The sequence below is a fragment of the Cervus canadensis genome, chromosome 1 (genome assembly GCF_019320065.1).
Source record: "Cervus canadensis isolate Bull #8, Minnesota chromosome 1, ASM1932006v1, whole genome shotgun sequence".
In the NCBI taxonomy this organism is placed as follows: domain Eukaryota; kingdom Metazoa; phylum Chordata; class Mammalia; order Artiodactyla; family Cervidae; genus Cervus; species Cervus canadensis.
In genome coordinates, this window is record NC_057386.1 from 49,272,951 (window position 1) to 49,300,593 (window position 27,643).

General features: G+C 40.8%; 1 protein-coding gene across 9 annotated transcripts; it reads left to right on the plus strand.

Moving 5' to 3' along the window:
* The first annotated feature begins 66 nt into the window (after positions 1–66).
* Positions 67–22,713, plus strand: TUBD1 (tubulin delta 1). 9 transcript variants are annotated; one of them, XM_043482491.1, is made up of 9 exons: positions 67–148; positions 1,156–1,372; positions 3,123–3,270; positions 4,866–5,082; positions 6,279–6,510; positions 10,482–10,646; positions 18,165–18,305; positions 20,023–20,206; positions 22,023–22,713. In XM_043482491.1, exons 2-9 carry the CDS (start codon positions 1,201–1,203, stop codon positions 22,123–22,125), a joined length of 1,362 nt encoding a protein of 453 aa, XP_043338426.1. In that variant the 5' UTR covers positions 67–148; positions 1,156–1,200; the 3' UTR covers positions 22,126–22,713. The 9 variants fall into 9 exon arrangements, with proteins under 9 accessions (XP_043338426.1, XP_043338458.1, XP_043338421.1 ...); XM_043482523.1 differs by having other exon boundaries at positions 104–148; positions 1,200–1,372; XM_043482486.1 differs by lacking the exon at positions 67–148 and adding an exon at positions 161–333.
* Positions 22,714–27,643: the final 4,930 nt, after the last annotated feature.

A 27,643-nucleotide genomic window follows, 5' to 3' on the forward strand; every position in this document is an offset into this window, starting at 1 on the left:
TGCCGCCGCCTGGGCCAGGTACTGGCGGAAGCATGCGCAGAAGCGCTTCCGAAGCCTCGCTTGGAAGCTAGATCATGCGCAGAGTCAGCGAAAGCCCGAGGAACAGTGAGCATGCGTGCCGTGTCTGAAGTTGATAAATTGAACATGCGTAATTAACCTTTCTGAATGGGGGGTGGGGAGGGGGCAGAAAACCACAGCAAATCTGCTCGTATGTGGAACATGCGCATTCGTTCTCTGTAGTTTTTTCGGTATCGAAAGTGAGCCTGCGCATTAGGAAAATGTTGCCCCCGTGAAGCTTGAACCGGGCAGAAACGGCTGGTCCTGGGGTTACCAGTGAGTGGGGTTAATGGGGAGCTCCTGGGGAGGTGTAGAAAGGCAGAACTTGGCTTTGCTCTTTATCAGCTCAGTGGCCTTGCGAAAGTCACTGACCTTTCACAGCCTCGGTTTCCTTATCTATAAAAGAAAAATAATGATACCAATTTTGCAGAGTTGTTTGATGATTGTAAGTATAGAGTCTGGCTTACAAGCCACGGCTCCTTCCAATGCTGCACAGACCCCGTGGTAAGGTGTTTACCAAAAACTGTCTCTTTTCATTGTTAAAAATAGTGGTTACTTGCTCTACTATTTCTCCTTTTTTTCCCTCCAAGCCTCGTCTTCCTTGCTGTCTTATCTGAGCTAAATACAAAGACTTTCTTGTAAGTGTTATGTATTTACCAGTACAGAAAGTTGATTGGTGGAGAGAGAAAGTAATTATTTAGAAGCGAGAAAATTAATGTTAATTAAATGTGCTGCCGTTGAGCTCACCTCTGCATTTTCTATGTCCCTTTGGTGTGAAGTGGATACTATGAATTACTTCAATCAGAATTCACTTTGTTTTGTTTGTTTTAAACGCATGCTTAGAAAATTGCGGTTACACGTGAGATTTTGGAAACTATTGAGCTGTGTATGAATGGATTTGGGTACAGCAGTCCCAAATCCCAAAACCATATAGAGAAAAAGAACAATTTCCTTGAATGATTGGCTCCTTAAACAACGTAGCTATTTTGTCTATATATAGTATTTGCAAATTATATATTTTTATTGATGTGTGTTAACATATTTTGTTCTTTGTTAGTAATGTGCTGGTTCTCTAAGACCATATTTTTTCTATTACAGGTTGCTCGCTTTTTCAAAGGGGTTTGTTTTGTTTTGTTTCTCAGCATGTCAATAGTAACAGTGCAGCTTGGTCAGTGTGGCAATCAGATTGGTTTTGAAGTGTTTGATGTTTTATTTAATGACTCACACTGTCCTGGAGGACTCTGCTCTAAAAGGGAGAATGAGGCATATCAAGCATCTTGCAAAGAAAGGTTCTTCAGTGAGGAGGAAAATGGAGGTATGTGTGGTCCACATAACCAATCTCTTTAAGGCCAGGCCCTGCACATGGTGTCTGAATCCCCTCCTTCTTGCAGCAGAATGATTTTGTTCTCAGCCCTTTGTTTTTGTGTTACGCTTTCCCTCTCCAGTGACATCTTGTCCTCAGGCCATGAGCTTGCTCAGATCTTGCCAATCTAAACCCAACCGACCAAATAAAACTTAACTCTTGACTGTAGCTCTTTTCCTTCCTTCTCATCTAAGATTCTCAAAGGAGAACCCTCTTTACCAATTATAATCCTACTTCTGCTTTACAATACCACTGAAGCTGTCCCATGAAAAATTCCCAGTGATCTCCTAATTACTAGAGCCAGTAACTGTTTTTCTTTTTGTTAATTCACTTAACTTCTCTACCAGATTTGATAACATTAGCTATAAAACTCCCTCCTTGAGACTAATTTTTCTCAGTCACTGAACTTTTCTTTTCTAGTGGTTGCAGCTCAGCGTCTTCCTCACTTGTATAGTTCTCTCTGGGCAAGTTCAGTGACTCTCAAATGTTGCTCCATCTTTTACACTGGTTACTCTCAAATCTGTAGCCTAGCATCTCTTCCAAGCTACAGACTGATGAGTGAACATCACCTGTGTCTCTCGTGTGTACCTCAAACTCCACATCTCCATTCCCAAGGGCATGCATTGTTTTTCCCTTAAAACTTTGTTCTTCCTGCCCACGTTCAGATCTGCTTAGTTTATCTCCTACATGTCCCTTGAAACTCCTCTCCCCTTTCCATCTTCGCTATGATTGCCTTAGTTCTGGCTCTTGTCCTTCCTCATCTGGATTATTTCAAGACACTCCTTCTGAGTTTCCCTGCCTGGTCTCTTGTGTCTATTGCATCTGTCCTCCACACTGCTGTATTCAAAAAGACATCTGAGGGGCTTCCCTGGTGGTCCAGTGGTTAAAACTTTACACTTCTACTGCAGGGAGTGCTAGTTCTATCCTTGGTTGGGAAACTACAATCCCACATGCCTTGCCTACTTACTTAATAAGAAGTACTTAACTTAAACTTACTTAACAATAAGTAAAGAAATAAATGTAGTAAAAAGCTGTTTAAAAAATAATAAAGACATCTGACATTTAAAAAAAAGACATATGACTATTCCTTTCGTACTTGAACGTTTTCAGTAGTTCCTCATTGCCTGAAAAACAAGTTTCAAGGTTTTTAGCATTGTATATTAGGACTTCTAATATCTGAGCCCTGCCTGCTTTTCATCATCATTTCCTACACCCCCTTTCTCCATCTTGTGCTTCAATAATCCTGAGATGCTTTTTGTGCCCTTGGTATTTTGTACTTCTGAATATGCTCCTCTGCTAGTGTGGATTTGTTCTGGGTCCTGTCACATCACTTCATGATTAAATGTTGATGTGTTTTACTTCCTCCCTGCTTCTCCTTGGGCTGGATTGATACTGTTGTCATCTCTGTGTTTTTAGCACAGTACATAGCACATTATAAGCACTCAACAGATGTTTGTCAACTTGAGCCAGTCATCATTTTAGCCCATATTTATTCACCCTGCCTAGCAGAATGCTGGGCATTGTGAACCATCTGCATATACCTGCTGCTGCCCACCTCAGTTTCTAAGCAGAATTGGCAGATCTATCTATTCTCAGTCTTTGCATTTTTTTATTTTTTTAATTTAGAGAAGTTTATGCTCTGAGTTACCCCAAATAAGATTATATGCATTATTTTTCTTTTGATCTTTCTTTCCCTCTCTAGTTCCAGTTGCTCGTGCTGTCCTTGTTGACATGGAACCTAAGGTTATCAATCAAACACTGTCAAAGGCTGCCCGTTCTGGCTGGTGGAAATATGGCCAGCATTCATGCTTCTGTCAAAAACAAGGTTCCGGAAACAACTGGGCCTATGGGTAAGAATAATTCCTCAAGCTTTTCAGTTTAGATACAGCTGCACAGTTGATTAATAGTGTAGTTATAACTGCACAGTTGATATACTAAACGTTGTTCTTTAGCCACTTAATTGTGTCTGACTCTTTTGCAACCCCATGGGTGGTAGCCCACCAGGTTCCTCTGTCTATGGGATTTCCCAGGCAAAAATACTGGAGTGGGTTGGAATAACAGACTGGTTCCAAATCGACAAAAGAGTTTGTCAAGGCTATATGTTGTCACTCTGCTTATTTATATGCAGAGTACATCATGTGAAATTTCAGGCTGGATGAAGCACAAGCTGGAATCAAGATTGCTGGGAGAAATATCAATAACCTCAGATATGCAGATGACACCACCCGTTTGGCAGAAAGCAAAGAACTAAAGAGCCTCTTGATGAAAGTGAAAGAGGACAGTGAAAAAGTTGGCTTAAAACTCAACATTCAGAAAACTAAGATCATGGCATCTGGTCCCATCACTTAATGGCAAATAGATGGGGAAATAGTGGAAACAGTGGTTGACTTTATTTTCTTGGGCTCCAAAATCACTGCAGATGGTGACTGCAGCCATGAAATTAAAAGACGCCTGCTCCTTGGAAGAAAAGTTATGACCAAGCTAGACAGCATATTAAAAAGCCGACACATTACTTTACCAACAAAGGTCTGTCTAGTCAAAGCTATGGTTTTTCCAGTAGTCATGTATGGATGTTAAAGTTGGACTATAAAGAAAGCTAAGCACCGAAGAATTGATGCTTTTGAATTGTGTTGGAGAAGACTCTTGAGAGTCCCTTGGGCTCCAAGGAGATCCAACTAGTCCATCCTAAAGGAAATCAGTCCTGAATATTCATTGGAAGGACTGATGTTGAAGCTGAAACTCCAATACTTTGGCCACCTGATGCAAAGAACTGACTCGTTGGAAAAGACCCTGATGCTCGGAAAGATTGAAGGTGGGAGGAGAAGGGGATGACAGAGGATGAGATGGTTGGATGGCATCACTGACTTGATGGACATGAGTTTGAGGAAATCCGGTAGTTGGTGATGGACAAGGAAGCCTGGCATGCGGCAATCCATGGGGTTGCAAAGAGTCAGACACGACTGAGTGACTGAACTGAATGGAACTGAGTCTTTAGAACCACCTGGTAATTCTAGCCAAAGGAATAGCCTATTAAAGAGAATTATCTATGCCCAGTAAATTTACTCTCCTAACAGTCCTATTCACTTTTAAAAATGTGTGACTTGCATATCTTATTATTTTTTTCTTCTATTTTTTCATTTTTTGTGTGTGTGCATCTTATTATTGTTGTTATCTTTAGGCCATTCTGCTTTGCATACAAGATCTTAGTTCTCCAACCAGGGATCCAACCTGTGCCCCCTACTTTGGGAGCACAGAATCTTAACCACTGGACTACCAAGGAAGTCCCCTTAACTTGTGTATATAAAATTTGGTCACTCAGGGTACCTGTATGTCTCATGAGAGGTAGTTCACTTCCATAGGTTTAGAAAGCCTTTTCTCTCCTGTACCTTCCTCTGCAATCCATCTCTCTGGTTAAATTGAAAGATGTTTGTTTTGCACTGCATAGATACTCTGTTCATGGACCCAGGCATAAAGAATCTATAATGAACCTAATCCAGAAGGAAGTGGAGAAATGCGATTCTTTGAGTGGCTTTTTCATCATAATGAGTATGGCTGGAGGCACCGGATCCGGGCTAGGAACCTTCGTTACTCAGAACTTACAAGATCAGTACTCAAGTGCTTTGAAAATGAATCAGATTATATGGCCTTATGGAACTGGTGAGGTATGAACAGTCCTATTCATCAATTTAAAAAGGTATCAATTAAAAAATTTCTGTTTTGTATTCTTTGCAGTCAAAACAAATGTACGTAAAAGATCTCTCTCATCCTTTCTTTGGAAATGTTAAGTTACTGTGTCAGGAGTGAGTATACAGTATGGTACTTTCATAAACAATTCATGTAACTTTGTTTAAACTTTCCCAAGCAAATGAGGTGTCCTTATTTATAAATATTCCAAAGAAGAAAACTGTGCATCTTCTCTCAGAAACCCATTCCTGGGTCAGTCCTTCTGGCTACTGCCTGTAAAGCAGGGACCTTGACCTCATCCTGCCATTGCCAACCTTCAAAGAATTTTCATTTCTTTCCATCGAAAGGACATTTCTATGTAGGCCAATTTGCCGTAGATCAGCCTAGTAGGAGAAATAATAAAATGGAGATGAAATAAGTCACAGGAGGAAATGGTGTAGAAAGTATGATAGTAATATTGATAGTAATAGTATAGTCATCATTTACTGAAGCCTTACTATACACAGGGCACTATTCCAAGTGCTTTACTGGTATTCTGTCATTAATTCTTATAACTCTTAAGAGGCTGGTATAATTATTATCCCCGTTTTACAAATGAGGAAACTGAGACATAGAGAGATTATGTAACTTATCTAAGATCATATAGCTAGAAAGTGGAAGAGCCAGGATTTGAACCTAGGTAGGATGTCCTCTTCGGAGAAGGCAATGGCACCCCACTCCGGTATTCTTGCCTGGAAAATCCCATGGATAGAGGAGCCTGGTAGGTTGCAGTCCATGGGGTCGCCAAGAGTCGGGCACGACTGAGCGACTTCACTTTCACGCATTGGAGAAGGAAATGGCAACCCACTGCAGTGTTCTTGCCTGGAGAATCCCAGGGATGGCGGAGCCTGGTGGGCTGCCGTCTATGGGGTCACACAGAATCAGACACGACTAAAGTGACTTAGCAGCAGAATGCCCTCTTAATCGCTATTCTCTCCTACAGTTTTTTTTTTTTTCTTCAGTATTTATTTATTTGGCTGCTCCAGATCTTAGCTGTGGCTAAGCATGTGGGATCTAGTTCCCTGACCAGGGCTTGAACCCTGGCCCCCCGCATTGAGAACGTGGAGTCTTAGCCAGTGGACTACCAGGGAAGTCCTTCTCCTACCTTTCTTATTTGTGGACTTTTCCTCTCCAGGTTATTGTTCAGAACTACAACTCCATTTTGACACTTTCTCACTTGTACCGATCTTCAGACGCCCTCCTTGTTCATGAGAATGATGCTGTTCATAAGATCTGTGCGAAGCTGATGAATATCAAGCAGATCTCCTTCTGTGATATAAATCAAGTCCTCGCACATCAGCTGGGAAGTGTGTTCCAGCCTACTTACTCCAGGGAAGGCTCATTTCACTACAGGAGAAATCCACTAGGTATTTGTGCCCCTGTGGGTTATTTGTAGAGAAGTCTGATGTTGTGAAAGCCTCAAAGCTGTTCTTCTCTGGCTCTCCCCTCTATCTAAAGATATACTCACATCTCCCTCATTTCAGAACCTTCCACTGATTCCATTCTTCAGGACCCTTTCTCTTCTTTTTCTTTTTTTTTCTTCCCTATTTTAAAAAATAACTTTGAGATATAATTCACATACCATACAACTCACCCATATTCACAGAGTGGCACAACCATCATTTTCACCACTCTGTAATAAAACCCACCACTCTTTTTTCAGCTTATTTGTCAAGTGGTGCGTTATCCATTCAAACCCTCCAGATGCAAAGGACCTGGGAATCTATACCTCTCAGTCCTACCCTCTTTCCCAAATAGTTGCCTATCCCAATTTTCTTAGTTGCATCTGCTTCTTCAAATTTAGCATGCTCTGAACGGACTCATCATTTTCCCCCGGCTTGCCTTCCCTCCCGCACTTCCCCCATTCCTGTCGCCTGAATTTCTCCCCCTGTCCTCTTATCTCATCATATGCTCAGACCTGTTGGTGCCATCTCTCCCAGCTGTCTGCATTCTTTCCCACTTCCCTGTCTCTCTGACATTGGATCACTTGGTCAGCATCTCTTAACTGATACTGCATGCTCCCCCTGAATACAAAGTTCTTTTTCTTCTCAATCTCTGCCTCTCTCTCTTTCTCTCTGTCTCTGTTTCATAAAAACAGAAGCTCGCAGCTACATGGACATCCCTGGCTTAAGGTGGTCCTAACCCTGCTTCCCTTCCTGTTGCCTGCCTCCCCCCCACCCCCCGCCCCGGCATCAGTCCACCTCACACACTGACCCCAGTGAGGCTCCCCGAGGCACGGATCTCATCCTTGTATTCTACTCAACCCTCATTCTGTGGCTCACGCATTACCTGCCGGATTTGCCATAATTCCTTAGCCTGGCCTCCACATTCTGCCCTGAGTCTTAACTTTCCATTTTCGTCACCTTCTGCCTCCTCTGCATAGATTCTGCACTTGCTTTTCATCCTGTCTCCACTTCTGTCTTCAGTCTGGAACTTTCCTGCTTTGGTCCTTTTGCTCGATGTTTCCTCTTTAAAAATCACTTCCTGCTTCCCTCCTTCACCTCTACTGAAACCTTACTCATCCTTTAGGATCCAATTCAAGTGATAATTTTTTTTTTCTTCTCTACTGTTTATTTGGCTGCCCCGGGTCTTAGTTGAGGCATGCAGGATCTTTAGTGCAGTTCCCTGGCCGGGAACTGAACCCCGACTCCCTGCATTGGAAGTGTGGAGTCTTAGCCACTAGACCACCAGGGAAGTCCCAAGTGATAATTTTTCATAAAGCTTTTCTACTGAGACCTTTACCTAAAGTAACCCTCCACCTCTGAACTCCTGTGTGTGCATGCTCACTTCAGTCATATCCAACTCTTTGCAACCCTATGGACTGTAGCCTGCTAGGCTCCTCTGTCCATGGGATTCTCCAGGCACGAATACTGGAGTGGGTTGCCAAGCCCTCCTCTAGGAGATCTTCCCGACCCAGGGATCGAACCCACAGCTCTTAGATCTCCTGCATTGGCAGGCGAGTTCTTTACCCCTGTACTGTATTCTGTATCTCTTTTATGTTACTTAATGTTTTTCGCCTTTATTATTTCTTTAAGTGTGTTTGCTTATCTTTAAGAGTTACAGACACAAACACGCATATTTATTCAAGGAGTACAAAAGAATATGCAATCAAAAGTAAGTCACCTGCTGACCCCTCCCAGATGCCGCCACTGTAATTAGTGTCATGTGTTTCCATGGAGGAGTCCATCATGTGCATGTCTTGTAGTCCCCACTAATTTGCAACTTCCTTGGCGACATGTGTCTTGTTAATTTCTGTGCATTCCACAGTACTTACCATATGGCACATCTGTTCATTCAACCAGTATTTACTGACTTCCTGCTATGTGCCAGACACTATGCTAAATGTTGGGGATCCAGTGAGGAACCAATATAGACGTTGTGTTCACACTAAACAATTATGCCAAGAAGGTGTAATTAAAAACTGAGTTAAGTGCTCTGAAGGAAAGGAGTACAGACCCAAGAGAATGTGTCACGAAGGAACCAGACTCAGGCTGATGAGGCAAAGAAGTCAGCCCTTGAGGAAGTTAACACGTGAGCACAAAGCTGAATGAAGACTTGGAGTTAACTAAGCCAAGGGAGGGAGACAGGAATAGCTCATGCAAAGGCCCTGTGGCAGAAGGAAGCATGGCCCTTTAAGAACAGAGAGAACTCCAGCGTCACTGGAGCGCAGAGAGTGGGGCAGGGGATGACTGACACCTGAGGCTCGGGCAGCGAGCAGGGGCCGACCTAGGAGGTCCCTGTAAGCGTGTAAAGGCCGCCTCATTATTCTAAGAGCAGGGGATTTTAAGGAGGTTGTTGGCATGAAAAAAAAAATTATCACTTGAATTGGATCCTAAAGGATGAGTAAGGTTTCAGTAGAGGTGAAGGAGGGAAGCAGGAAGTGATTTTTAAAGAGGAAACATCGAGCAAAAGGACCTTGTGAAAAATCCGCTGGACTGCCTATGGAGAGCTGATTGGAAGCCATCTTCACAGGTGGCCATCTGCTCACTGTGTCCTCACATGGCACAAGGGACAAGAGACCTCTCTGGGGTCTCTTTGATAAAGAGACTTCACCTCCCAAAGGCCCCATCGCCTCCTTAAAGCCATCACCTTGGAGGAAAGGATTTCAGTTTGGGAGTTTGTGGGGACACAAACTCAAGAGTTTGACAAGGCCAAGAATGGTTAAGACGAGACGAGGTGAGCAAGAAAGCTGGAGGGAAACGCAGATTTTTAATAATCTGTGCGTTAGAGTTCAGGAATTGTTTGCTGATTGTTTTTTGTTGTACGTGCTATGTGATAGAATTCAGCTCTAGCTACTTTACAGAAAAGTCTTCTTGTATTTAGAGGAAATGCCACTAGCCATAAGATCAATTTGTGCAACATTTTATAGATGTTTGTGTCGGAATTTGTTCTTAACATTAGGACATAGGCTATGAGTTTGTATTCCACGTTATCATAAAATGTATTCTTTAGTATTATTTCTTTATGTGGCTGTGCAGACTCTTAGTTGTGGCACGCAGAATCTTCGATCTTCATTGTGGCATGTGGGATCTTTAGTTGCCGCATGTGGGATCAAGTTTGCTGACCAGGGGTTAAACCCAGTCCCCCCACACTGGGAGCATGGAGTCTTAGCCACTGGACTACCAGGGAAGTCCCCATAAGATTTAAATTTCATGTTATGGTAAAAGATTTTTCTTTCTCCTTTAGAAAAAAGTATTTTCTATAAATATATAAAATATATATACGTTATATCAAAAAGATAAAAACATTTTTAAAATAAGTAAGCTCTGAGTGAAAAACAAAGTAACCTTTCTCCTTCATTCTCTTTCATTACAAATATTAGGTTCTAAAGATAGACATATTCCTGTGTTCAAGAATTACTAATCCTGTCTTCTTTCCAAGTAGAGTTTAATGTTAAGAGGTTCTGATTATCATTTAACCAAATAAATAAGAGATCTAAGAAAATTTCTAAGGGGGCACTTAGTGAACACAGAATGACAATAAAATTATACTACCTCTAATGCTTACTTTGTTTTCCTGAAGTTTAGCTAAATATTTCATTCACATTTCCCAGTTCTTAACTAAAAAAAATTATTGTTTCCTTTTGGCAAAGTGTGTTTTTTTTCATTCATGCTAAAATAGGTGCCAAAACCAAGCATTAGTTGATTAAGCATTAGCATTAATCAAGCATTCATACATATTGTCTCTGAAATTGAATTTATATTTTGAAATTTAAGCAGTTTTAGCCTTGGAGCAGAAAACACATTTGGTCCCCCCGAGCCATCCAATCATGTTGTATATGAGCCAGCGGAAATAACATGGAATTTAAGAATTGAATTCAGATTTTTTTTCTTTGCAGGAGACTTAATGGAGAATTTAGTTCCCCATCCAGAATTCAAGATGCTGGGTGTTCGTAACATTCCTCAAATGTCTGAGAATTCACTGGCATACAGCACGTTTACTTGGGCTGGCCTCCTCAAGCATTTGAGACAGATGCTCGTTTCTAATGCGAAAATGGAAGAAGGTAAAGGGTATTTTAAAAATATGCACCCACAAACTGGGAAAAATGCCTGTACTGAAGTTCCCAATATAAACTGGCATGGGCAGGTTGAAATAATAGTGCCTTCTTCTGATCTGGGAAGCTCCTACAAAAACTCACCAGAATATCCTGGGAAGATTTCTTAATCACTTCACAGTTTCATTTCTCAAAAAAAAAAAAAAAAAAATTCAGATGAGTGTGACAATTATTTTTATTTTATTTTTATCAAAGTAATATATGAATGTAGTTTTTTAAAAAAAAAATCAAGTTGTCAGAACTCATTTAAGTGTATATTTGAATCTGTATGTCACATTGTATGTAAAGTATATCTTAAATTTTTTAAAAAGTCAAGTCATTGCCCAGTATGAATTTATAACGGGGAAGAGGACAGCCTATTCTCCACTTGCCCACAGCCCAGCGGGCACTGCTGTCAGTGATCTGAGATGTTCTTTCTGGAATTGGCCTCCATTTCTAAACATCTTCCTTATTCTGTTATTTGTTTTATTTTCCAGGCTTAGATAGCCTCTGCCTTCCTAGCATAAAACTGAGAATTAAATCTTCTTATACCCTCTACACACACCTTCCCTCTCGTCTCCCAGTCTAGTTAAAATAAGTTCTCAGTGTTTGTATTATTTTTGCTATGTATATTATATTCACAGTTGAGCCATGTACTACATACACAGATTACATTTTATTTCATGTACCGTTTATTTTTTCCTCCTAGAGTTAATAATTATTTGGTTGATAACTCTTTGTACCTATTACGAATCTACCCCTAAACTTTTCCATAAAAATGAAACCCTTCTCAGCCAACCCATCAGGCAATGTTATTACTTCGATTCTCTTCTTAGCAATGTCCCCTCCAGAGCCCGTCTGCCTTCAGTCTGCACTGGTTACTCTGCAGGCTTGGGAAGCAGCCAGCAGTGGCCTCTCTGCCTCCTATATTCTAGCCCGGTTCCTAGATTCCAAATCTTCCTCTTTCTGGGCTCATTCCCTCATGTGGACAGTGCCCTCCATGAGCTTTGTAAGAAAGAGTACAGGGAAGGTAAGCATTTTAAGGCTGCAGATGTCATTATCCTGCTTTTCTATTTGATTGATCATTCGGCCAGGTACAGGATTTGAGGCTGGAAATCATTTTTACTCAGTGTCTTGAAAGCGTTGCTCTGTAATCTTCCAGCTTCCAGTGTTGCAGCTGAGCAGTCCCACTTCAGTCTGATTTCCAATCCTGTTTCATTCTCTCTTGTATCTTTTAGGATTTTCTCTTTGTTTCTAACATTCTGGAATTCCTTAGTGTGGATCTTTTATCTCATGACACTGTAAACTTTATGACTGCAGAGATCTTTATCTGGGGTGTTTATTGCTGTCTTTTCAGAGGTTTAGCCTTTACTGAGTAGAAACCCCCTTCCAAGATGGAGGGGGGCAGCCCGCCTACGGCAGGGGCTGGGGAAGGGTCTGGAGCCCTCACTGCTTCTCATACAGGTTTTTAACTAATCCTCCCACCTCTTCCTCTTCTACAAGCGCTTGGTCAGCTTCTAGAACCTTCACTGTGGGCAGAAGTCTCAGTGTTTGCTACGTCAGAAACCACTGGTTCCTTTGCTTTCCAGCTTCGAAAATTCTGTCACCACTATCTTCTTTCCATTTTTTTTCGTGTCTTTTAAAAAAATTCCTCTGTCATTAGTGAGATTTGAGGAGTAAACTGGTATGTTCAGATTGTCACATTTAACTAGAAGTCACTACTGTGTACAATTTTGGAAGCGTGTATTTTACCACAGATTACAATCAGTTAGGTTTCAGTACTATGAGAGTGGATTTCCTCTACGTTTACTTGTAATACCTTATGGATTTTAGATCATAGTGCCTGAGGGTTGGAGATAAGTAGAAAGTTCACATCTGAAGTAATGCTTCGGAAACTTTTTGGCCACAGGACCTGTTTTTCTGGCAATACCTGTTACCAAGGAACACAGTGTACCTCAGGGTAGCTTATGACGTGGGACTCTGGGCCCTCTCGGGTCAATAAACCACTGTTTGTTTAGTCATTTTCCCATATGGGGATTTAGAGTGTCAACATTTTTTCAGTTATAGATATGAATTTTGAACATTTAAATGTTTTCCTATAAATTTTTGTCGTTCAGCCACTCAGTTTTGTCCGACACCTTGTGACCCCATGGACTGCAGCACACCAGATGTTTGAGCATCTCCTGGAGCTTGCTCAAACTCAGGTCCATTGAGTCGGTGATGCCATCCAACCATCTCATCCTCTGTCATCCCCTTCTCCTCCTGCCTTCAATCTTTCCCAGCATCAGGGTCTTTTCCAATGAGTTGTCTCTTCACATCAGGTGACCAAAGTAAATATACGAATAAATGTATTTATGTCACTAACCATGTTGAAGAATATAGTTTTAAAACTCCTCATACGGTATCGGAATGCTCTGTGTGAAGATCAACCCCATCAGTATCACCTTCAGCAATGTATCTTTTTCCATGTCCTCAGAACAGGAAGGATGAGTGACCCAGGAAGGAGCAAGGCAGAAGTTAGTGTCTCTTATGACCTAGCTTTGGAAGCCACATACCATCATTTTGCATCATCTTTTTGGTTATTAAGGTCAACCCTGTCCCATGGGGAGAAGACCCTGCAAGAGCCTGAATGCACAGGAGTTGATGTTGGAAGCTGGCTTCCACCCTGTGTCACCTAATGAATCGTGTCCTCCCATTTGCAGAACATACTTAACCTGTCTCAGGTCCTCCAGAGTTAGCACATCAGCCTGTTAGCACATTCCTTTAGCCCATCAGCCTAAAATTCAGAATCTTGTCATCTAAAAGCAGGTCCAGGTGTGGATTTATGTTCCTCAGGTGAGATTTCCTGAGTCTAGCTCTCTAAGTACGCCCTACTCCCTACAGACCCTGCTGGAACAGGTGGAGGATAACTGGTAGACACTGCTTTTCAAGAAGCGGGGCATGGAAGGAACACAGGAGTCATTGGTCCATAAGGATTCAGTAGGGTAGACGCAGGCATTTCTTGATTAAACCGTTAGGCCTGGGAAGAATTTTCCACAGCTTTTTGCTTGGCCCTCTGAACCAAGCTAAATTATAATTTTACTTACTTTTAAGTTTTACTTACAGTATTTTAAAATTTTATTAGTTGATTTATTTTTGCTAGTTTGCATTAGTGAATTCACATGAGAGTCGAAGTTCTAAGGGCATATATATGTAAACACACTTTACAAAAATAAAACTAACATCACATTATATGTATTATTTTGTTCTGCTTTTTTCAATGTAGTATTTTGTAGCCTTTATTTCAATTCATTCATTTAGACATGCCTTGTTCTTTTTAGTAGCTGCATAGTTTTCTACCATATATGAGCCATAACTCCTTTTTTTTTCTCCATAACTTCTTATATGTACCTAAAGAGTGAATTAATTCTATGAAGCTGGTTGTTAAAATTCTTAGTCCATAACCTTCTTTGTCTCCTTGTTAAAGGTAACTGTCTCTCAAAACTCCTTTGTTCTTTCTGTTATTGTTTTTATCTATTTATTGCCATTTGTAGACTTTTTATTTATTTATGACCTATTTACTTCCCACCATGGAGGGTTAGGATTTAGCTTTTTTCTAACACTGGACCCTAAGCCCTGAAATACCCTCTGTCTCCTTATCCTTCTGATACAGTAGTAAGTGTCCTCATTGGGTTAAAGCGATACTCAGTTTTATACTATCATGATCAAGTAAATGCTATTCACAGCTGAGCAACAGAGCATCCTATGATTACTTTTCCCTTCCTGTATAATTTTTTTTTGTTTTCTTTGGAGTTAATGATTGCCTTGTTTTCTTGTTTGCTTAGTTTTTCTATGTACCTGTCAATTATTCAGCCCTGTTTCACTACTTGTCTGAACTGTTTTTTCTTGGTATCAGGCATACCTTGTTTTATTGCACTTTGCAGATATTGTGTTCTTTGGCAGATTGGAGGTTTGTGGCCACCCTTCATCTAGCAAATCTGTTGGCACCATTTTTCCAGCGGCGTTTGCTCACTTCACGTCTCTGTGGCATGTTTTGGCAATTCTCACAGTATTTCACACCTTCTTCTTATTATATTTGTTATGGTGATCTGTAATCTTTGATATTACTATTTTTTTTAATGTCATCATGTTTTTTGTTTTTTTTAAAAAAAACCCCTATTTATTTATTTTGGCTGTGTTGGACCTGTGTTGCTGCGTACAGGCTTTCTCTAGTTGTGGCGGCAGAGGCTCCTCTCTAGCTGTGGTGCCCGGGCTTCTCATTGCGGTGACTCCTCTTGTTGTGGAGCACGGGCCCTACATTGTGGGCTCAGGAGTTGCAGCTCACAGGTTCAGCTACCTTGCAGCATGTGGGATCCTTCCAGACCAGGGATCAGCAGGTGGACTCTCAACCTGGACCACCAGGACAGTCCCTTTGACGTTACCATTGAAAAACAACTTTCAAGTTAAAAATAAAGATTATAACTTGAAAGTTCAGATGACAGTATTTTTTAGCACTAATAAAGTACTTTTAAGTTACAGTCTGTACGCTGTTTTTTTTTAGAAACAGTGCTATTGCACAATTGATAGATTACAGTATAAACATAACCTTTATATGCTCTGGGAAATGAAAAAATACTGGTGTGACATGCTTTGTGGGGATTGTTGTTCAGTCTCTCTGTAGTGTCTGACACTTGCGACCCCATGGACTGCAGCACACCAAGCGCTCCTGTCCTTCACCATCTCCTGGAACTTGCTCAAACCCACGTCCATTGAGTCGGTGATGCCATCCAACCGTCTCATCCTCTGTCATCCCCTTCTGCTCCTGCCCTCAATCTCCCAGCATCAGGGTCTTTTCCAATGAGTCAGCTCTTTGCATCAGGTGGCCAGAGTATTGGAGCTTCAGCTTCAGCATCAGTCCTTCCAATGAATATTCAGGACTGATTTCCTTTAGGATGGACTGGTTGGATCTTCTTGCAGGGGAGAAGTCTCCGGGGACTCTCAACAGTCTTCCCCGACATCACAGTTCAAAAGCATCAGTTCTTCGGCACTCAGCCTTCTTTATGGTCCAACTGTCACATTCATACATGACTACTGGACAAATGATAGCTTAGACTATATGGACCTTTGTCAGTCAAGTAATGTCTCTGCTTTTTAATATGCTGTCTAGGTTTGCCATAGTTTATCTTCCAAGGAGCAAGTGTCTTTTAATTTGGGATAATTGACTTTATTGTGGTGGTTGGAACCAAGCATGCAAAATCTCCAAGGTCTGCCTGTATTCAAATATTCTATCAGTTTCATCTTCCTAGAGAAATCTTTACCAGAGCCTTCTGACCTGCTTCAGTCTAGTTTTTTTTTTGCCCTCTAGCCCGTGTATGTCTGTCATACTGGATATTCTATTTGCTTATCTGCTCTGTTAGATATTCTGCTCAGAGGGTTTAGCCAAAGCCCTAGTGATCTTGATCACCAGTCCAGGTTGGATGCATGAGACAAGTGCTCAGGGCTGGTGCACTGGGAAGACCCAGAGGGATCAGATGGGGAGGGAGGCAGGAGCCGGGATCAGGATGGGGAACACATGTAAATCCATGGCTGATTCAAGTCAATGTATAGCAAAAACCACTACAATATTGTAAAGTAATTAGTCTCCAACTAATAAAAATAAATGAAAAACAAACAAACAAAAAAACAAAGCCCTAGTGTTCTTGAGAGGCGCGGGGGACCATGGTTATCCTGGGTTTCACCTGATCTCTCTAGTTTCGGTATGTACCATGCCCTTACCTCTACCTGGTGTTCTGAGACTATAGACACTCAATCCTGTCCTCTCCAGAAAGCTAACCTTTAGTTTCCTGGTAGGATAGGAAAGAGGCAGTCGTCATGACTAACAGACAAGTTTAGCAACATTCCTTGAGCAGGAGTCAAAGGGAGATGTGCTTCACATGGTTGCAAAGCCAGTTAAGAGCCAATGACTTAGCCATACTAGATGCTGTGAACTTGTGTCTCCTTGTGGTTTCAGTCAGCATTTTCCTAATGACAGTGATGTCGAGCATCTTTTCATGTGGTTATTAGCCATTTGTTTATCTTCTTTGGTGAAATGTTTGTTCAAACATCTTTCCAGATTTTTAAGCTGGCCTGTTTTTCAGTATGCAGTAGTTTTTTTGTCTGAAATTTCTTTTGCTGGAAATCAGACTTACTGCACACTGAAATTTTTCCCTATCTTATGTATAATTTAAGAGTATTTTCTTAATATTTCCCTTTGACTAGTCAGTTTTCAATCCTATTTTTGCTTTGCATTTCTACTTCCCTTAACGTTTTTCTATGTTGTTTGTTTATTCACAGAGACATGTAGAATGAAGTTCACTCTTTCTAGGTGGATAGTTCCAGGAGTTTTGACGTACTTAATACCATGTAACCATCATCACAATTGAGACAGAGTATTTCCACGCTCCAAAAAGTCTCTTCACACTCCTTTGTAGACAGTCTCTTTTCTCCACCCCAGTCCCCTAGCAACTGTTGATCTGAATTTTATTCCTATGGTTTTGCCTTTTCTAGATGGTCCTGTTAGTTCAGTTCAGTCTCTCAGTGGTGTCCGACTCTTTGCGACCCCATGGACTGCAGCACGCCAGGCTACCCTGTCCATCACCAACTCTCAAAGCTTACTCAGATTCATGTCCATCGAGTCGGTGATGCCATTCAACCATCTCATCCTCTGCTGTCCCCTTCTCCTCCTGCCTTCAATCTTTCCCAGCCTCAGGGTCTTTTCCAATGAGTCAGTTCTTCGCATCAGGTGGCCGAAGTATTGGAGTTTCAGCGTTAGCATCAGTCCTTCCAGTGAATATTCAGGACTGATTTCCTTTAGGATGGACTGGTTGGATCTCCTTGTAGTCCAAGGGACTCTCAAGAGTCTTCTCCAACTCCACAGTTAAAAAGCATCAATTCTTTGGCGCTCAGCTTTCTTTATAGTCCAACTCTCACATCTATACATGACCACTGGAAAAACCATAGCTTAAGAGTATATGGACCTTTGTCGTCAAAGTAATGTCTCTGCTTTTTAATGTGCTGTCTAGGTTGGCCGTAGCTTTTCTTCCAAGAAGCAAGTGTCTTTTAATTTCATGGCTGCAGTCACCATCTGCAGTGATTTTGAAGCCCAGGAAAGTCCTATAAATGGACTCAAACAGTACGTAACCTTTTGAGTCAAACTTGCTTCACTTAGCATCACGCCTCTGAGATTTATCCATAGTCAGTTTCTTTTTATTGCAGTGTAGAATTCCATCCTTTGTAGCTGCCATCCTTTAATATTCAGTGAAGAGTTATTTCATGCCTGTCTCAGAATTGAATAGTCTGAATTACTTTAGGTCAACCAGATAAAAATGTTTAAATTTTTAGCAGAATGCCACCCCCACAACTTGTACTTATCAAATGGAAATTTCTATAAAATACTACATATATCATCTTACATTTCTCTGTTCTTGGTCAAGGCCATTTGTAAAATCTCTTTTTTTTTTCTCTTGGTAGGTATTGATTGGCAGGTTCGGCCACCTTTATCAGGACTTCCTCCTCTTGGTAAAATGTCTGTCAACAAAGAGACGCATTTTAACACTTCCATCGCTAACTTGGTCATCCTTCGTGGGAAAGATGTACACAGTGCGGATGTGGGTGAGCAAAGTTAAGGTGAAAATTAAAATGCACATTTTGAAGATGTTCATGGTACACATGATTTTTCTTTTTTTAAAAAAGAAGTCCCTGAACTTATTCTTCTGGCCTCACCACGTGGCTTGTGGGATCTTTAGTTCCCTGGCCACGGATCGAACCCACACCCTTGGCAGTGAGAGCTCACAGCCCTAACCACTGAACCACCAGGGAATTCCCCCCAAATTTATTCTTTTTTTTTTTTTTTCCTGTATCTCTTGGAATTTTTTTTTAAATTAATTTTTATTGGAGTATAGTTTCTTTACAATGTTAGTTTTAGATATGCAGAAAAGTGAATCGGCCTTCCATACATACCCTCTGTTTTTGGATTTCCTTCCCCTTTAGGTCACTGCAGAGCATTGAAGAGAGTTCTCTGTGCTGTACGTATGTTCTCACCAGTTATATGTCAATGCCAGTCCCCCAAATTCATTCTATTAAAGAAAGGAAAAATAAAAACTCTGTTTTAGTAGCAAAACGTAACCCCTGTACCAGTATGTGACCAGACAGCAAAATGGAAGTGGTGTAAATAAGAGACAAGTTTTAATTCTTTCTTCCTGAATCTGGTTGCTTTGTCATTCTCACGTCGTGGCTTCAAGCTTAGTCTGAGACATCTGTTAGAGCTTCAGCCATCAGATCACGTAGGAATAAGCAAAGAAGGGCAGGCCTGGTCCTGCAAGGGTCACACCCCACACTTGTGTTTATATCCCTTCGACTGAGTTGGACATGACTTGGTATGGCTTGGTACGGCACGGTGGGAGCTGTGATATAAAGAACGTCAGGCTCATCCTGTGTGGTTGTTTAGTCCCCCAGTTGTGTCTGACTTTTTGTGATCCCATAGACTGTAGCCCACCAGGCTCCTCTGTCCCTGGGATTTCCCAGGCTAGAATGCTGGGGTGGGTCGCCATTCCCTTCTCCAGGGGATCTTCCCAAACCAGGGGTCGAACCGGTGTCTCCTATGTCTCCTCCACTGGGAGGCAGATTCCCTACCACTGAGCCACGAGGGAAGCCCCTATAATACCCTTAAATAAAAAACCGGTAATAATTAAGAAGAGATTGTTTCAAGTCAATCAGATGGGCTACTTTCTTCATATTCTTCATTTTAGATTTTAAAATAAGAATTAATAAAAGGACATGTAATTAACTTTTAAAGATTTGCCCACAGGAAATGATGTAGGTACATAGAGGTGTTCTTTCAAAGATACTCATTGCAGTATCTTTCACACTGACAGAAATGTGGGAACAACTAAATGCCCAGCAGTAGGAAGTGTGTTAAGTAAATGATGATATGTTCATAGAAGCTTTTAAAAATATGAGTGATATTTATTGACATGGAAAAGAGGTTCACAACATATTGGTGGATGAAAAATGCAAATCATATAAGAGCATGCATGTAAAATTCCAGTATAAGCGAGGGTCAGCAGACTGTTCATAGTCATTATTTCTGGGTGGTGACATTTTAGCTGTTGAGTTGACTTAAATTTTCTTCTTAATACTTTTCTGAACAGTGTGATTTTTTTAAATGATGATGAACATGGATCATTTATCCAAAAGCAATATAAAAAGCTAGTTTTAAAAGGCAATACAAAAGACTTCTGGTGAAATGGAAAAGAAAGTATCTGTTTCTTAATTTGTTGCCAAAATTGATGATTTGTGATATAAACAATGGCTTGTTGTTTTACTCTAGGAGCATTTAAAGATCCAGCTCTCTATACTTCCTGGTTAGAGCCTCTTCACGCTTTCAATGTGTGGAAAACCCAGCGAGCCTTTAGGAAATATGAGAAGTCTGCAGCCTTGGTCAGCAATAGCCAGTCCTTAGTAAAACCACTTGATATGATTGTGGGTAAAGCATGGAATATGTTTGCTTCAAGGTAAGTACAAAAGAAATCTACAAACCTTTCCTAACCTTAGGCAGATAACTGCTAGGCAGATTCTGGAGTGTCTTAGCCTGTTTGGGCTGCTATAACAAAAATAGCATAAAGTGGGTGACTTATAAACCACAGAAGTTTATTTCTGAAGGCTGGGAAGTCCAAGATTAAGGTCCCGGCAGATCTGATGTCCAGTGACCCACTTCGTGGTTTATAGATGATGTCTTTTTGCCGTGTCCTCAGCTGGCAGCAGAGGCAAAGGAGCTCCATGGGCCTCTCACTGCATTCACGAGGGCTCCACCGTGGTGACCGAATCTCAGTCCCAAAGGCCTTACCTCCTAATGTCAGTACCTTGAGAGTTAGGATTGCAATGTGTAAATTTGGAGGGAACACATTCAGTCTGTGCCATGGAGTAAGCACTTTGTAGGTATGAAACTTTGAACATGTTCTTCTGGCTTCATTTCCTTTCCTGTACGATGGAGCCAAAAGACAGGATATATGTGGTGAAGGTTAAAATGAGATAAAAATGTAAAAAAAAACACCTAGTCCAGTGCCTGACTAGTAAATGCCCAAGAACTGTTCCATAGTATTTTTCCAAAATAAGATCCTTGAGAATGGAAGAGATCCTTATCTTGCTCAGTAAGAAGGATATAGCAAGTTCAGCTCCACCTGATACTATGAAATGTCTGCTTGGTGTGAAGAATGTGTTAGCGGGTTCCCTGACCTCTGCCACAGTTACTTAATGTGAGAGCAGAACTCCTCAGATGACTGGATGAGCCTGTACTTTGATTGGCCAGGATTCCCAAGGGTCTCCCCTCCTGTGCATGGCCATTCCCCAAACCCCAGCTCCTCAGGACTATGCACTTTCTGTATAGTTCTGGTCTAGTTCCCATCCCACTGCAAGTAAATGGTAGCAGCTGTTTTCACCAATGAATTCATGTCTGCCCTTGACATTCTTTTTAATATGATTTCTCCTTCTGCAGAACATTTTGAGGGGCTGGGGCTATTAACAGGATCACCTGGCATAAGTGCAAATTAAGTGTTGTCTGAAAAAACACTCAGGAGGCTTCATTTCATTCCTAGAACTGGATCCGTATGTCTCTCCAGTTTTACACCTTAGATAAGACTTCCCAGGCACTTCTTAAGAGTTTATACTGAACCCAGTCATCTCCTCTAGGGTGTTGAATATGTGCTGGGTAGACACCCAAATCTGAACACGCTTTTTTTTCCCTATGTGCTGTCTTTTTTTTTTTTTTTTTTTAGCTACACCTGGCAGCTTGCAGGTTTCTTAATAATAGTTCCCCAGCCAGGGATTAAATGCAGGCCCTGGCTCTGAGTCCTAACCACTGACATGCGTGCATCCGTGCCCAGTCCTGTCCAATTCTTCATGACCTCAGGGACTGTAGCCCATCAGGCTCCTCTGTCCATGGGATTTTCCCGACAAGAATACTGGAGCAGATTGCTATTTCCTCCTCCAGGGAATCTTCCCAGCCCAGGGATCTAACTCATGTCTCTTGCATCTCCTGCATTGACAGGCAGACTTTTTACCATTGAGTCAACTGGGAAGCTGCCCTAACCACTGGACCGCCAGGGAATTCCCCTCCTATGTGCCTTTTATTGTCACTCTCTTGAATATACGGAGCTTGACATAAACTTTGAAAGTTTGCTAACTTTTGGAGTAAACATTGAAGCAAAGATAAGTCTTTTAAGAGAGTTTGCCATGTTCAGATGTTCATGAGCTACGAAAGGTTTATTATTTGATTTTGAATTATTCAGTTGCCTGAGATTTTTATTTCATATTTTCTGTTTCTTTCACCAGAGCCTACCTTCATCAGTACACAAAATTTGGAATTGAAGAAGAGGATTTTTTGGACAGTTTCACGTTATTAGAACAGGTTATTGCTAGTTACTGCAACCTCTGATTTTGAACCAAGGGGAAAAATTACCTTAAGTCAATTTTGGACTAAAATACTTGCAATACTACTTTCTCTATAAGGTTTTAAAATTCCAGTCTGCTAATGCTACAGAGTCAAATGCTGATTCCTTCTTCATACTATAGCCACAGAAAAGGAGGAAAACCTTTCATGTTTTCAATTAAAACATCTACTTGATATTTTCCTTTGTAAGAAAAAAAATTGGTGCTTCTTTAAAGAACTTTGGGAACACTTTGCTGAGATGTTACAACTTTGAAACTATCAGAAAAGGAAACTTCCCTCTTTATTCCAAAAAGCATTCAGTAAATATGAGCTAAACTTTCGTAGCACAATTTTAAGTTAAGAAATTGCAATTCTGTATTTATATTCATCTTTGAAATGAATGTTTTGGACCACAAGAGGGAGCTGTTGTCAAATGCTATGATGTGAAGGTCTCTGAATATTTTATTCGATAACAGGGTAAGATTTTCCACTTTAAGCAGCTATTTAAAAATAAATGTCAGTATTTTGTTAATAAATGTATCATGCTTAAGTACAAAAAGTAAATAAGCAACTGTTTACTTGGTTTGCTTTTCTGAAATTGGGCATCAGAAAATTTTTTCTTTTACATCCTAGAATGCCAGAGCAGAAATCGATTTTGCTCAGTGTTTTAAAAGTACTGACAGGTATTTAGCTGGTGTGGAAGAAGGTTAATTATAAGGTAATATACATCAAAGTATATTCTTTTCAGTAAAAGGGGTGAGAGCTTTCACCAAAATGTCACTAAGTTGATAAAATTTATCACCAAGGAAATACTAATATATTACTATTGCTAATCACTCAGTCGTGTCCGACTCTTTGCAACCCCACAGACTGTGGCCCTCCAGGCTCCTCTGTCCATGTGATTCTCCAGGCAAGAATACTGGAGTGGGTTGCCATTCCCTTCTCCAGGGGAATCTTCCCAACCCAGGGATCAAACCCGAGTTTCCTGATTGCAGGCATATTCTTAACCATCTGAGCTACAAGGAAATACTGTGCTAGATGAACTTGACACATATAGATGTTGGCCTCATTTAGGACAAAACACATTTGGAAATTGCCAGCTGAGTTTGAGGGGAATGGCTTATTTCAATAAAACACATCACATGCAATGTGTTAACAAATGTAAAATGGGAAACAAATAGGAACACTTGCCCTTTCTGCCAAGTCTACCAGTGGTGACTTATTTTTATATGGAAAAATGACAGTTCACAGATTCACTGGTTTCTTCCTTCTCTTTCCATATGGAAATGATTACCTTTTTGCTGTTTTTCTTATCAACTGTTGCTATGATTTAAAATACTGAACCATATCTTATTTCGAAGGAATGTAAAAAGTGGTCTCTTCATCTGCTAAAAGGCACACCCACTGCTGTGTTTTGTTAACCAAGAGTACTTAAAAATAATTAGATCATAATTTTTACAAGATAAAGTTAAAAGTAATAATTTAGCATTGCAGAGATCCCAAACACTGAAACAGTTTCCCAAACCAAACCAGCCTTAATGAAGCTCTGTAACTGAATTATACCTCAGTAGGGGGTAAGCTGGTTCTGAGGAACTTTGCCAAGTTAAGCTTAAAGAAAGTCATAAGTTGAAAGCATTTTATATTTGAGAAAAGAAAGCATAAAGTACCAGTGGGAACAAATGTATTTCTAATTTGCCAACTCATGGACTCAATGGCAGGTGACTATTGGAGGTTAACTCCAATTAGAGCCCTGGGTTCACTCATTTATGTGAGTTGAACTTTTTTTATGTACATTATTTTTTAATAAACAACTGCATCATTTGGTAGGTGTGGATACCTAAATATGTGTGAAATTGTTTTAAATGTTTACATGAACAATTTTTTTTCTTATCTAGTTTGAATAATGTAAAGTTTTTGCTATTAGAGTTGTGATAACTTAAAAATGAACCAAAAAGTTGATGCCAGAGCTTCAAAATAAGGGCTGGTATTAGAAAGGTCTGGAGGAGGGCATGGCAGCCCACTCCAGGATTCCTGCCTGGCGAGTCCCATGGACAGAGGAGCCTGGTGGGCTGCAGTCCATGGAGTCGCAAAAGAGTCAGACACCACTTAGCGACTAAACAACAACAAAATGACCAATCAGCTAAGTCAACGATGGAATCATAACTTCCTGGGCAGAGACATCCACAAGCTCCAAATATGTAATTTCTTTTTTAAAGAAATATTTATTTATTCATTTGGCTGAACTGGATCTTAGCTCTGCTGCTCAGGATCTTCGATCTTTGTTGTGGCTTGCAGAATTTTAGTTGCAGCGTGAGGGATCTAGTTCCCTGACCAGGAATAGAACCTGGGCCCCCTGCACTGGGGAGTGATGAGTTTTAGCCACCAGACCACGAGGGAAGTCCCTGAACATGTAATTTCTTAGATTACTGAGTAACTGATATACTATGTGTCACTCAGACATTATCCCACAGAGCCAAGAGGTACCCCTGTAGGCAGTGAGTGCAGTATAAAGTCAGGCCTACTTCTTATTTTAATCAAGCCTTTTCACTCTTCTCCATTTGTGCTTTTCTTAAGAACTAACTCTTTGACACAGATGTACAGAACAGACGTTTAGACTCTGTGGGAGAAGGCAAGGGTGGGATGATCTGAGAGAACAGCATTGAAACAAGTATACTATCAAGGGTGAAACAGATCACCAGCCCAGGTTGGATGCATGAGACAAGTGCTCAGGGCTGGTGCACTGGGAAGACCCAGAGGGATGGGATGGAGAGGAAGGTGGGAGGGGGGGATCGGGATGGGGAACACATGTAAATCCATGGCTGATTCATGTCAATGTATGGCAAGAACCACTACAATGTTGTAAAGTAATTAGCCTCCAACTAATAAAAATAAATGGGGGAGAAAAAAAAAGAACTAACTCTTTAAGCAGTAGAACCTGTTTCTTCCCATTCATTCTCTCTTGCTTCGATCTTTGAGGGCTCCCCCACAACACCTTACCAATATTAGCAACACCTTTCTCTCTTCTTTAACCTGTCCCTCAGAACTCAGGAAGTGTGCCCACCGTTCACTGCTTTCAGTCCATTCATTCATCCAGCCAGTATCCATTCAGTGCCAGGCACTGCACAAATGTTAAGGATATGTGGACCAATACCACAAAGTCTAAATGAAGAAGCTTACAATGTAGCTAAGTCTCTTTCCGTATCTGGAGCTACAATTCTAGCTTCCTAATTATTGCTTACTATTTTGCCCAGGGCTTCCCAGGTGGCTCAGTGGTAAAGAATCCACCAGTGCAGGACATGCAGGAGACACGGGTTTGATCCCTGGGCCGGGAAGATCCCCTGGAGGAGGAACTGGCAACCCACTCCAGTATTCTTGCCTGGGAAATCCCATGGACAGAGGAGCCTGGCGGGCTACAGTGCACGGGGTCACAGAGTCAGACACGACTGAGCGACCGAGAACACAGCACACAAACATCTTTCCCATGTCCACATTCAGTTTTTTTTTCTTTAAACAGGGAAGCTGTGGTACAAGGTAAAGAACAATGAACCGGGACCGCTAGTCTAGGCTTTTGGTTTGTCTGGAACATCTCCTCACTGGCGCTGTAGACTGCTCTGCAGTGTACATACCAGTGATTCTTCTCCTGACCACCATGTTTATCACACTTGCATTCCTGTCCAAATTTTGTCTTAAAACATGCTCCATATGTTCCCATCCTGCTATTCTCTCCCCATGAGCCCAGGGTTTGGCAGCCAACCCTTTCTTGTACTTCCACCTACCTTCCAAATATGGTTTTGTCCACCAACTTGTCATTTTTGGCAAATAATAACAGTTATTTAAGAGATATTTGCTCATCTATATCAATCACATTGTTTCCTATGGGTTTTAGGAATGTGAGCGTAAAAAATCTGGCTTTATATTTTTAACTAGATATCTTCTTATTCCTACACTCTGAAATGTCTCAGATGAAGCAATGTCAGCCTTATTAGTAAATGAAATCCCATGTCCCACTAGCAGGAATGTTAAGAAAAACAATGTAAATATTTTAAGTTTCCAGAGAACACAGTGTCAGGTCAGTGTTGGAGAAGATATGGCTTCAAGGGAGAGGAGGGAAAAGATAGAAGAGCCTAATCATTTAGGCTCTAGGGAGCAAGTGATGCAAAAAAGAGATGAAAAGGAAGGTCAGAGAAATGATGATGATGATCCCAAAGAACTGCTAATAGTTTACAAGCGTTTAAAAAAGACTCGATGGTTTTCGAATTACGGATTTTACCTAATGATAAAGAAAAAAAATCCAAGAATAACTTACACAAATAGCATAGGGAGTTCCCTGATGGTCCAGTGGTTAGGACTCTGCACTTTTGCAGGCAAAGGGCCTGGGTTCAACCCCTGGTTGGGGGATTAAGGGCCTGGAAGCCACAGCAGTGCAGCCAAAAGAAAAAAAGAACAGTATAAAGAGAAACAGCAAGCTAAACTACGTGTCACTTAGCAAATAATCCTGTCTTACTTGAATTTATTTCCTTTGCCAATGATGGAGCCAATACAATGGACACTTTCATGGTTTCTCTTGTCCTATTTGGGTTTAATTATTTACATGGTAAGTACACAAAAACTCAGGTTTTCGCGCGATCTTTTTTTCCAACATTTGCTGTCCAATAAGATAGCCATTAGACACATGTGGTTAGTAAGTATAAAATACATGCTGGATTTTGAAGATAATATTAGTAAAATCATGTAAAGGATTAATATTTTAAACTGTGTAAATGATATTTTGGACACAATAGGTTAAATAAATTATCCAAATTGGTATAATACCTGTTTCTTTTTATATTTAATCTTTCCATATTTTAAAGTGCAGGTACTAAAATTTTAAAAATTAGATATTTGGCTTGCATAATATTTCTGTTGGAGAGGGCTATTCTAGACATTTCAGGAGCAAAATCCTGGGAATTGTAGAAACTGGAGTTGAACAAAGCTTGTCCTTACTAGGTGAGAGTTCATGGGAACAAGATAGGAAGAGAAACATGACAGGAGGCAGAAAGGTGGGAATTTCCTTTTGTAAAAAAGAGGCCTTTGCTTAAGCTCGGCTCATGTGACCAGCATGAAAGAGGCAGGATATGAGCTTAATTCAACAAACATCCATCGAACACCTGCAAGGGAAGACTGTGCAAAGATGAGGAAATTTTAAAATGAGGTAAACCTGCCTCCTCCCCTTACGGAGTTCACCATTTGGTGTATTTCTTGCGGCACAATCTATGCCTGGCTCATGTAGATACTCTCTGTTTACTGAACAGAGTATAATACAAATGTCTAACAAACTCTGGAAGAGACATAAAGCTGCAAAACTACAGACAAACAATAAAACCCATTAAAGGTCCCATATTAGCAACAGATCTCACAGCTATTAGATGCAACTAAGGACCTGGAAATAGAATTGAAAATATTTTGTTTCTGAAGTCATCTTATATCAGTAGAAGCCACTTAAGGCAATATAAATTCAAACACCATATTAAGAGAGTGAAAAAGT

What these genes read in the sequence shown, in the direction of transcription:
- TUBD1 (XM_043482478.1), top strand. Translation starts at nt 347, where the DNA reads ATGGGGAGCTCCTGGGGAGGTGTAGAAAGGCAGAACTTGGCTTTGCTC. An exon ending in GGCCTTATGGAACTGGTGAG is followed by an intron (nt 5,083 to 6,278) that starts GTATGAACAGTC and finishes TTTCCTCTCCAG; the next exon opens with GTTATTGTTCAGAACTACAA. An exon ending in CTACAGGAGAAATCCACTAG is followed by an intron (nt 6,511 to 10,481) that starts GTATTTGTGCCC and finishes TTTTCTTTGCAG; the next exon opens with GAGACTTAATGGAGAATTTA.